At 43.7% G+C, this 12,416-nt stretch overlaps 1 protein-coding gene across 1 annotated transcript in view; it reads right to left on the bottom strand.

Annotated features, from left to right (window-relative positions):
* Nucleotides 1-553: 553 nt before the first annotated feature.
* Nucleotides 554-12,416, bottom strand: part of LOC136886221 (uncharacterized) — a 450,091-nt gene continuing 438,228 nt past the window's right edge. Inside the window, exons 3-4 of the mRNA XM_068230834.1 lie at nt 10,963-11,187; nt 554-699 (exon numbers count right to left, since the gene is read on the bottom strand). Coding sequence (XP_068086935.1) covers nt 554-699; nt 10,963-11,187 — 371 coding nt within the window. The remainder of the gene's footprint in view (nt 700-10,962; nt 11,188-12,416) is intronic.

The following is a 12,416-nucleotide window of genomic DNA, read 5'->3' on the forward strand; positions in this document are numbered from 1 at the left end:
TCATAGCTTTGTTGTTTTTAAGGGAAAGCTGAACATAACTGGTCTGATGACCTTGCTGATTTTCAGGGAAGGTAGAACATCATGTGTCTGGTGACCATGTTGGTTTTAAAGGTTGGTAGAGCACTACTTTTCTGATGACCTTGTTGTTTTAAGGGAAGGTAGAACATTACATGTCTCATGACCTTGTTATTTCTAACGGAATATAGAACATGACATGTCTGGTGACCTTGTTGTTTCTGAGGGAGGGTAGAAAATTACATGTCTGCTGACCTTATTGTTTTTAAAGGAAGGTAGAACATTATATATCTGGTGACCTTGTTACTTTTGAGGGAATGTAGAACATTACATGTCCGATGACCTTGATGTTTTAAAGAAAGGTAGAATGTTATATGTCTGATTACCTTGTTGTTTTTAGGGAAGGTAGAACATACACGACTGATGACCTCGCTGTTCTGAATAGTTTCCCTGTAGTTAGTGTTGAAACAGGAGAAAGAACGTCACATCTTATTTACAAGTATCTTTATTATATATCAACTCTGTACATGAGATCTGTTCACAGCGGGATCTCGCAGATGAAGGACCGGCGTTCTGCGCAATTGTAGTTCATCAGCAGACCTGTCCTGACAGCAAGGGCGCACTTTTTACCAGCGTTGTTATTCGGGTAACGAGGCCTCCACCAACTGCTGAGTGCAGGCTCACCTGAAACACAGGACACAAGTGTCGTACACTCGATCCATAACACTTTATCTTTCTTCAGATTATCCCAGTTATTTCCGAGGTCACTGGAACACCCCAGGCTCATTTTGGTTTTCGCCTCAGATTTACCGCCAGATGGACTTCCTGACAACACGCGCATTTCTGGATGAAACCATCAACGCAGTATACAGCGGGATTCGAACCTCAGCCTTCATAACCCCCAATGGATTTGGGAGTTAGAAGAGCATCCACGTTATCCCCTGTTTCTCGTAAGAGGACACTAAAAGGTCAACCACTGGATCTCACTTGAGACCGTGGTTTGACGACCACGGTTCCTCTTGTTGAGCCTGGCATTTTCCCCACTAAATTCTTGTCAGGCTCCTCTCTCTTATCTTCCTTGTGCGACCTCTCTGGGTCAACACTTGTTCTAGTCCGACACCGACGGCCTTGGGAGTCTTTCATAATCACGACCGTCGTGGGGCTTCTCTATCTTTCCGGTACCTTCAATGGTCTCCCAGTGGTATTCCTATTAAAACAATATTCACTGATGTTCTACTTGACTGCACTGTTAAGCCACCAGTAATCTTATTCTAAAAATAACTTCTATTGATGGCAACAACTTACCACGTGAGCGGTTCGTCAAACTGGTATTACATATTGCTATCATGAAGTCAACCAGGTTCGTGTAAATGAGATCGGAATATGTTCACAGATCCACGAATTGGAGCGATGTCAATTTTATCTACGCCTTTAACAGGCAGCTGAAGCACTTTGTGGAAATTTATAAAGAAGTCTTGGATGTCATCTCGTGCTCCAGTTTTCAATCCGATAACTCTGATGGTACGAAGCTGGTACTTCATGTCGATACGCCGTGTGCTTCCTGCACCTGTACTCTATTACGTGCATTTCCACATTCCGTTCCGCTCTTCTGTATTGAATTGTATTCCCTATCATTACGCACCGCGGTATTTCTATTCTGATTTTATGTACTTATTCTTACAATTCTATTAATAAATAGTCCGTCCCTTATAAGACACAGTCATCGCTTTCGGTATATTTTCAACATTTTCAAGTTTCGTAATTCTTATCCGTGTGTTTTGAGGTTGCGACAACATTGTTGTTTTATTTTCCCGATAAGTACGACCCCGTGGCTAGGGACCATAGAATACATCTATGGTATTCCCTGCCAATCGTAAGAGGATAACAAAATGCGCCCAAGGAGCTCTTCATTTTGGAGCGCGACTTAGTAACCGTGGGGAAGTTAGCTGAGTCCTGGCATTACTTCCACATAATTTTGTCAGGCTCCTCACTTTCATCTATCCTTGGTTAACTCTCGTTCTTGTCCGACCACGGCGATATTACATTTTCGATACCTGAGGAGACTTTCATCTCCCCCTTCCCTTTCTTTAGCCGACACCTTCATCTCTCGAAGTGTCGACCCTTTTCATTCTTTTGCTCCATTAGTGGATGGCTGCCCAATTTTAGTTCCTCATGAAATACAAATACCACCATACCACCAACAAACATTGAAAATAGTAATAAGTAACAAACGTCATAAAATATTGACCGATCTGCCTCAGAGGCGATGAAGTCTTGTCGCCATAACGTACCACAGTGGTTCGAGTGATTGAATAGGCCAGAGAAGAAGTTGAAGTACATGCTGATGCTCCTCAAACCAAGATCAAATCCACTATGCCTGGAGCACTGTCGTCTGAAGAAGTTGTGGCACTGCCTTGTTATACATCAGTTGACCTAAAATGTCCACTTAGTAAGAATCGCGCCGTGCTGTCAGAAACTCACAATATTATAAACGACTAGTGCTGTATGACAAGTAATTGGAAATAAGAACTACACATGTTAATGTATTTATGAAACAAAAGACAGATAGTCGTTACCCCTGGAAGTACTGAACGCTGAAAGGCATAACAGTCTATAATGATAATGTATGTATGTATGTTAATAGTCTTTAATACATACTATGGAGATAACATGGTTTGCATAGTGCAAATGATCCATTCACTGAGAGATAGTATTTAACACTTAACAGTTCGAGATCTTGAAATGTGTAACTGGTGCCAATGATTCCCGTTTCCTCAGAAACTTTGTGTAAGGTAACAGAAGTGCCGTTGTAGCTGTGTACATCATCACACGAGGCAAACACTTCGCAGAAATGAGCGTCTGTATAGACGATATAACAGTCTATAAATGTGGAAACATTCTCATTATTTCAATATCATCCTGAATGACAAACAAAATAGGGATTTAATACATGAAAGATCTGGCCAAGGTATCCTCACAGCCACCGATCTCTAGCACTTGGCGTGCTGGTAGCACCTGGATATCGTAACGTGCCATGCTGTGTTCCACTGAGTAACATCAGAGATAAACAATACTCCTTCATGCGATGGTTTTCTAGGAGGTTCCTTCCCATCTGTAATTTTTCTACTTTCATTGAGCACGCCCACTGACGAAACTATGCCCATCCCGATCTGTCACCCGCAGTGCACATTTTATAACAGACACAAACATATCTAAAGTCAATACAAACCAGTGAACCACCCAAAAGCCAGCCAAAGTGAAGCGATGAGAATCATAATTGCGATGAACGAAATACAAAAAGGCAGAGTGCCAATATCACCCCAGTGGAGTGATAGTGTTAGACCGTACTTGTTAGTGGCTGCAGGGAATACAGTGATGCGAAACGTGCAAGTCGCAGACTCAAAGAGAAACGGAAATTGTAGTAGCTGCAATAAGGAAGCTGAAAAGGGAGCACAGTGACATTCACAACAAATTCGAGCACTTCCTTTTATTATAACTGAGAAGAAACGGGAAGGAGATGGCTTCAAATATCACAAAGATATGAAAATTCAAGCGCACCAGGAAGTAGAAACTGCTTCAGGAGTCGATGATGTGAAGGTGAAGAGAGCAAGTACATATGTATCGATTAGTTAACCTGAGGTCAAGTGAAGACACCGCGGTTCACGGCTAGACGTCATCTGTTCAGAAGAAAACATTCCGGGATCAAATCGCAGAGACTATTAGAACAGCGAAGTTGGCTTTGGTCATCTTACTATCGACGATGTCACTACTTGGTCTGAGGTTCAGCAGGTTCCGTAGTCGTTAGCAAGGATATGGATGACATTGCCACACAACTTTCATATGTCTCTGAAGTGTTAGCATCTCAATTTGTAAATTACTGTTCACGTGCGAGTAGAGAGAGACACCATTGAGTTCTTGGCGATTACGACGAAGTTAGGAACACTACGTATCTATTATACTTTCACGACGAGACATGCTGGCAATTTTAATTAATTAATTAATAAGAGCATACAAATGCACATAGGGAAGTGTGGGTGTTTATTCTCTGGTATAATATAGTAGTGTTCTCTTGCGATTCTTGCAACAGAAGAAGTAGTATTTGTCACACAAACTACACGAAGAGTCCTTGTTGGGTTCATGGTATTTTGTATTCTTGCATATTCTGTGGTGGTATCCACGTATCGCCAGGCTTGTCAGTGCAGAACGCACGTCGTGGTTTCCTTTTGTCCATCCTCTATCAATCATGGCTTGTCTCGTCGGAGGGTCAATAATTATTTTCTTGGCTGGTTGATGGCAGCATTAAGTGACATCTCAAGTCCTCATTGAAGGAGGTTCATACGCAAGCCTTGAGGGCGCTTTTTTGCAATTCCGAGGGCTCATTTTAGGAAGCGGACTTTTACTTTTTCTATTGTCTCTAGAAATTCCCAGATCAGTTCCAAGTCGTACGTGATAATTGGTACTATTCTAGCGCTGAACAGAGTCATAGCTCTTATCGCTCTTTCCCTGATGTGGATCCTGTATGACGTTCCTGATGTCTCTAGAGTTAGTCCTAAGTACTTGTTCCTAGTAACATCTTGTCTTCGGTCGGTAACCTGTCCCTCTTCGAAAAACCACATGTATACTTTTTTCCTGGTTTATGACGAATTTGTTGTTTTCAGCTCAAATGTTCAGTTTGTTTAAGGCTTCTTTAAGGTCATTTTCTGTCTGCGAACCTAGGACCATGTCATGAGGATACATATAGAGCGACACCGATTTCAGATTTTCAATGGATTTTCTGCGTCAGATGTGGCAATGTTAAACAGGAGGGGACTAACTGGGTCACCTTGGAGTACTCCATTTGTTTGAAGGATTTCTTTTGATATACTTATCCCGTCGTTTATCGCTACATGTTTTGTGACTGGGGTTTTCCTATGAGTTTTACAATTGCCTTGTCTTCTGTCATGGAGTCCATACTGTTCCTGTCCAAAATGTCGAATGCCTTTGTAAAGTCTGTGAAGACTGTAAAGTATTTGCCTTTGGGGAGTCTTAAGCCGCCCAGATGTCTTCTTGTAGACATTTTCTAGCCTGCGAAGGTGATCGTTTCCTTCTTAATCTGAACTGATACTCTTATATTTGATGGTCAGTGAAGTTCGTTTGTCCTTCTGATATTATACTCCAGAGCAATCCCTCGTTATGAGATTGGTTTGTCGGCTTGTCCTTTCCTGTATATCATGTCTTTATTCTAAATTTCCTCCAGTCCTCGGAGATTTTTCCGCTTTGTAGACATTTGCTGAACAAAAAGATCCATATATTTGCAAGATGTTGTGCACTTCTTGAGACCGAGTAATCCTAATTCCGATGGTCTGACGATATGACTACCTTATTTAAATCAATAATTTAAAAAGCTCAAGCACAAAACGCACCAAGGAGTTTCTCAGCGGACGTTTACGAACACTTGGTCTTTGTCCACTGTGAGATGCATTCGGTACTTCTCAAAATCTGGTTTCCGTTTTGTCCTCACAAGAAAGTTTTCAGCTCACACAATAGAGAACAGCTCTCCCACATCAAGGAGGCCCCACCAGAGAGTAGAGATGACAGGAAGATGTGATGACCAAACAACCACCGGAAATGTTTATCGTCTATGAGTGCAAACAGTAAGGACAAGGCCACACATTGTACCAACCAGAAATGAGAAAGTCTGCGACAAAACACGGGAATGCGTTTCTGCATTTGAGACTGAGATAAATCAGCATCTTGGAGGAATATAAAGTTCTGGCTATGATGTAAATGAGACCTGGTAATCTGGCAATCTAGAAGTTATAGCTTGCTGCTTGTGAGAACTCTTAAAGTCTGCGAGGGCTCCTCAAACATTTTCACGTGTCAAAGTAAAGACATTCCTGCTCTGGCTCAGCTCAGTAATATCAATGACGCTGATAACGGTGATACGCGTATCCTTCTAGGTAATTCACGGCGATATATCCTGAAACAGAGACAGCAGTTACGTACTGTCTTCATCATTCAAAACCGTTCGTTATAATTATATAGAAATATTGTTTTCGAGATCATCTGAGCGAGTACCGAAAAGTACATTCTAGCCGTGAAAATGGAAATATGGATATTCTAAGCAATTTTCTGGGCCTTGCCTCACGAATTACTTCAAGTGATTCAGAGAAAATAAGGAAATGTTTAGTAATCGGTAAAACACGTCAACTATAAATAGAGATCAGAGTAACTGACAGCTGCTGGTCATTGGTAGTGTGCGTGAAGAAGAGAATAATAAAATATGACGACAGGCCGTACATTTAAACAGGAAGCGACACATTCTTATTCACTCGGGCTGTTTGTCTACGAGCTTTACCTGTAATACTTATCGTCGCACATGCGGGTCCTCTTCTCGCCATGAGTGTGTTGGTGATCAAGAAACACCCTGTCCCTGCTAGTTGGTAGTAACATTTATCACTACGAGAACTCCATGACGAGGAATTTTTATTAAATAGGATGTGCATCACTAAATGCCATTCCTTCTTCTACGCGATGCAGGAGCATTCGCACCCGTTTCCCAGGTGATCGACCGTCTCATGGTGAGAGATATTTCCAAGGCGTTTTTGACGGCTGCTTCGTTGTTGAACCTCTTTCGTGTCCAACCATGACCCCAGGGTACTGTTGTCGTGTGAGTGACTGCAGTCACGTCCTAGTACTTGAACTATGGGCAACGACTGAGGGGACGAGTAAATTGTACTGAGAGTCGGGAGTAGTATTGGGCACCTCGGACATATTCTGAGTCATGGCCCTCCTTGAGTCGGGAGTAGTATTGGGCACCTCGGACATATTCTGAGTCATGGTCCTCCTTGAGTCGGGAGTAGTATTGGGCACCTCGGACATATTCTGAGTCATGGTCCTCCTTGAGTCGGGAGTAGTATTGGGCACCTCGGACATATTCTGAGTCATGGCCCTCCATGAGCCGAGAGTAGTATTGGGCACCTCGGACATATTCTGAGTCATGGCCTTCCTTGAGTCGGGAGTAGCATTGGGCACCTCGGACATATTCTGAGTCATGGCCCTCCTTGTGTCGGGAGTAGTATTGGGCACCTTGGACATATCCTGAGTCATGGTCCTCCTTGAGTCGGGAGTAGTATTGGCACCTTGGATATATCCTGAGTCATGGTCCTCCTTGAGTCGGGAGTAGTATTGGCACCTTGGATATATCCTGAGTCATGGTCCTCCTTGAGTCGGGAGTAGTACTGGCACCTTGGATATATCCTGAGTCATGGTCCTCCTTGAGTCGGGAGTAGTATTGGCACCTTGGATATATCCTGAGTCATGGTCCTCCTTGAGTCGGGAGTAGTATTGGCACCTTGGATATATCCTGAGTCATGGTCCTCCTTGAGTCGGGAGTAGTACTGGCACCTTGGATATATCCTGAGTCATGGTCCTCCTTGAGTCGGGAGTAGTATTGGGCACCTCTGACATATTCTGAGTAATGGCCCTCCTTGAGTCGGGAGTAGTATTGGGCCCCTCTAACATATTCTGAGTCATGGTCCTCCTTGAGTCGGGAGTAGTATTGGCACCTTGGATATATCCTGAGTCATGGTCCTCCTTGAGTCGGGAGTAGTATTGGGCACCTCGGACATATTCTGAGTCATGTCCCTCCTTGAGTCGGGAGTAGTATTGGGCACCTCGGACATATTCTGAGTCATGTCCCTCCTTGAGTCGGGAGTAGTATTGGGCACCTCGGACATATTCTGAGTCATGGTCCTCCTTGAGTCGGGAGTAGTATTGGCACCTTGGATATATCCTGAGTCATGGTCCTCCTTGGGTCGGGAGTAGTATTGGGCACCTCGGACATATTCTGAGTCATGTCCCTCCTTGAGTCGGGAGTAGTATTGGGCACCTCGGACATATTCTGAGTCATGTCCCTCCTTGAGTCGGGAGTAGTATTGGGCACCTCGGACATATTCTGAGTCATGGTCCTCCTTGAGTCGGGAGTAGTATTGGCACCTTGGATATATCCTGAGTCATGGTCCTCCTTGAGTCGGGAGTAGTATTGGGCACCTCGGACATATTCTGAGTCATGTCCCTCCTTGAGTCGGGAGTAGTATTGGGCACCTCGGACATATTCTGAGTCATGGTCCTCCTTGAGTCGGGAGTAGTATTGGGCCCCTCTGACATATTCTGAGTAATGGCCCTCCTTGAGTCGGGAGTAGTATTGGGCACCTCGGACATATTCTGTGTCATGGTCCTCCTTGAGCCGAGAGTAGTATTGGGCCCCTCTGACATATTCTGAGTAATGGCCCTCCTTGAGTCGGGAGTAGTATTGGGCACCTCGGACATATTCTGAGTCATGGCCCTCCTTGAGTCGGGAGTAGTATTGGGCACCTCGGACATATTCTGAGTCATGGCCCTCATTGTGCTCAAGAGGCGAGGACTGTACAATCAACCATAGGTCGCTAACCTGTCAGAGGAGAGACTCTAACTTGAACTATGTGCAAATAGATTAGCAGCCTGCTTCACATAATTTACCGAGCTGAGAATATTTTAAGCAAGCCGCCGGGAGTAAAGGATTTCCAATTAGTTTTACAGTGCAGGATTCTTTGGAAGCAAAGAGGTGAAGGAAATGGTATTCGATATTAATCTATCGACCCACAGTAAAGGGGAAATCATAACAATTAAAGTAGAAATGGGCGAGTTAGGAAGAGTTAGGAAATAATGATATTTCGGCAGGCGGTGATAATGAGGAAGGGATAGGAGGAAATCAAATGCTTTTAACAAGTGTTGAAAAGGGATGGGCAGTGTGTGGGGTACGGAGGGAAAAAGGAAAAAAATAATGTTTTGGATTAATGTGGTAAACTCATAGTACTTCCGAGCAAATAATGGTACAGGTGGAAGGAATATAAGAGGAAATATTCATCTTGACGCCGCGAACAACGAAGCTCACAGAGTAATAAGATGAGCCTGGAAAGTTAGTAAAGGTCCTTCTGATTTGACGAAAGCAGTAAATGCACCTATTTATAAGCAAGAGGACTGCTAGAACCATCAAGGTACTTCAACGACACTGATGATGGTGATTCATTCGTGCACCGGGCAAGGTATTCACTAGTATTTCATGAGGGAGAAACCAATAAATGTCTTATACTGAGTTGGATGAGACCAGTGTGGTTTCAGACCTCAGAGGGGTTTTCATGGTCAGGTCTTCAGTATTCGTCACATAAGTAAAAAGTGCTATGATATGAATAGCAAGTTGTGTTTATGTTTCGTAGATCTAGAGAAGGCATATGACAGAGTAATTCAGGGAAGGATGTCAGCCACACTGAGAGAATACGGGATTAAGCCTAGATTATTGGGAGCAATAAAACTCACTTATGTTGACATTGAAAGTTGATGGTAGAACGAGTTCTTGATTCAAGGTACTTACAGGGGTGGGATATGGCTGCAATCTTCAATGTTGTTGTTCATAGTTTACAAGGATCATCTACTGGAAGGTATAAAGCGCCAGGGATGCTGAAATGTCGTAAGCATTTTGGTGTTAATGGCAGACAGAGCTGAAAGCCTGCAGTCTTATTTCTTGGAATTTGAAATAGGTGCAGTGAGTACGACATCAGTATTGGCATTACCAAGAATAAAGGGGCTCCCTGGCGGAGGCGGTAAAGGCGTACTCGGTTCGCCCGGAAGGACGTGGGTTCGAATCCCCGTCAGAAAGTCGTAAAATTTCCACTTCGTGACGTGCATATGTCCCTGAGGTTCATTTATCCTACATCAAAAATGAGTACCAGGTTAATTCTTGGGGGAAAAGGCGGCCGGTCGTAGAGCTAACAACTCTACCCCATCAAGTGCCGAGGTTACGAATAGTGGAAGCCTTTACCTTCCACCACTCCCAGGGCCTTCATGGCCTGTACGGAGATGTCTTTGCTTTTTTTTTTATTACCAAGAATAAAGTCATGTCAGTGGAGAAGAAAGTTTCGAGAACTGAATGTCAGGTCGGAGATACAAAACTGGAACTTCTCCCAGGAAGCAAGGTGCAGCAAAATTAATGCAGTGAGCTCTGGAATGAAACGGTCTGTTTTCAGGAAACCTTCGCTGTGTGGGAGTGCAAGCTGGGTGGACTCTGGATATCTCGTCCATACGCTAGTTGTAATCTACATTGAAATAACGAGAATGAAGTCTAGAAACACCGGGTGGGAACAATGACAGAAAGGTACCCAGAATGAGAAGATAAATTTTAAGTGATATATAAGTTCGATGGATGAAGGGGTACTCCGGTGTTGGGGTCGCGTGAGGTGAATGGAGGATGATGGGTTACCTGCGAGAATAACGGAGTCAGCCATCGAGGGTAAGAGCAGCAGAGGAGACCAGGACTCAGTTTCTAATTATTTAAAGACAAGAGGTGTGGAACTAAACAAGGCACAACATTCTATAATGATGATGTCTCTACCACGACCCCAGTGTGTCCTACTCTCTATTTGACGTCCGTGATAAACCTGCACGTCTTGGTGCGGCACATAGCCTAATCCTGTCAAAGAACACCGAGAGGTCTGCTCAAGGATTAACGTCCCCATCCGACATATGAATGTCCTCATACCCTCACTTTGCGACTCTTTCCCTTCATTCAGACATAACTAATATTATTCACTTTATGTTCCAGTAACTACATTCGTATGGTTTGGGAGACGCCAACGTGCCGGAATTTTATCCATCAGGGTTTATTTTATGTGCCAGTAAATCTACGGACATGAGACTGACATACCACCTGACTGAGCGAGGATCGAATTTGCCAAGTTGGGCTCAGAAAGCCTGGGCTACTGAGGGCAGGACTTCTTCATTCCTCCCCTGATTATAGGCAATACGGTGTGGTCGTCAGCCAGTGACATCACTAACTACAGCTAAATGTCGGCTTCTGTTGTTTAATATGACAAATGTCTTCCGTCCGACATTCGGTAATTCATGAGGAGAAGAGAGCTAGAGAGAACTCACCTTTCACAGACACCCAACGATCTTCACCTTCGGGCTTGTAAACTCCCATCCAGGGGCTCCAGATCACACTCTCGAACATTGTAGGGAGCACCTCTCTTCTCTCCCGTTCACTTTCCGACACCATCAGATCACCTCCGTCTCTCTTGCACTGCTCCCTGGCGTCACTCCAGATCTTCCTTTCACTGTACGTCTTATAACAGTTGAAAGCTTCGAACAGTTGGTAACCTGTGGCCAGATAGAACATCACATTAAACAATTAGTTCGCACGTTTATATTTTAGACTATCCTACGGGTGAAAATGATGATCCTTCATTACTTGTCGTACTCTTCGATGCATGACATGGTCAGGAGACATCGTAGCGTACAGAAGAGGAGTTAGTGAGATGAAGTGAAGGACGTGAGGTACGATAGCGGAAAAGGAGAGGGTGAAACGCGGTGCCGACATGCAGCCTACTTCGGTCATAAAACAGCAAGCGATTTGCTCAAGGCTCAACATCGCCATCCGTCATAAATGCGACCTATGCCCTCAGTCTAAATGAGCAATGTGGTGAGATTTGTAATGAATCCAGGCTTTTGTACGCTATCTAGCAGCACCTCTCCCACCCGACTGGCCAACATTGTGATGGTGAAACTTGTTTCGACCAACGGGACGCCTTAAGCATCTTGCCCAGCAGGCGGACCAGTGCTTCTATCTACGTGATAAACTGATTTGTGCAGCTCATTTCCGGAGCTGGATCGTTCGGAGTATTTTCGAGATGATTTAGCTGTCTTGGAAACAGCCAGCTTTCTTCGTATTCCGGAGATGTGAAAAATTAATAATCAAGAACATCACCGTCGTATTTCCTGTACATGGTCATGGATACTTAAATATGTGTGGCGCATCTGAAAGTACACACAGGGAACAAACATGAAACCAGAGCATGATATACCAACTGATCTTCTTTTTTCTGAGGTAAATGCTTCCTAATAAGAAACCTTCACTTGTAATGATTCAGAGTGAAACATATTTCCTTCTTTAAGCTTTAGCTCGTGTAATATCAACGTCCATGCTCCTTCTTCCACTCAAACTTTGCACTATGGCAGCAGTAGCACGATCATTTAAGGCCCTTCACTCAAATGTGCTTCGGTAGGCAAAGTGGCGGTAAGTCGTGATGATTAAGCGGTGCCGAAAACCACTGGGAGATTTTGTTTTAAAAGAAGGGAATCCAAGGCAATGCATTCCTTTCTTAACTTTCAGTTGATATTTCTTTAACATTGTATAGAATATAATTATTTCCTATTCTTGTTGTTTTATGTTCAGATTCGGAATTTTTATAGACACATCAGTCCGCGTGGAATGTCCCTTCCCTTGAAAGTTACGTTTCCTAACTGTCCTCCGGAGAAATTTCATCGATATCCGTAAATTACTTTACTTTTATCAAGAAGTAATGCTACAAATTGGTATCACAGATACA

This window comes from Anabrus simplex, chromosome X (genome assembly GCF_040414725.1).
Source record: "Anabrus simplex isolate iqAnaSimp1 chromosome X, ASM4041472v1, whole genome shotgun sequence".
NCBI classification, from domain to species: domain Eukaryota; kingdom Metazoa; phylum Arthropoda; class Insecta; order Orthoptera; family Tettigoniidae; genus Anabrus; species Anabrus simplex.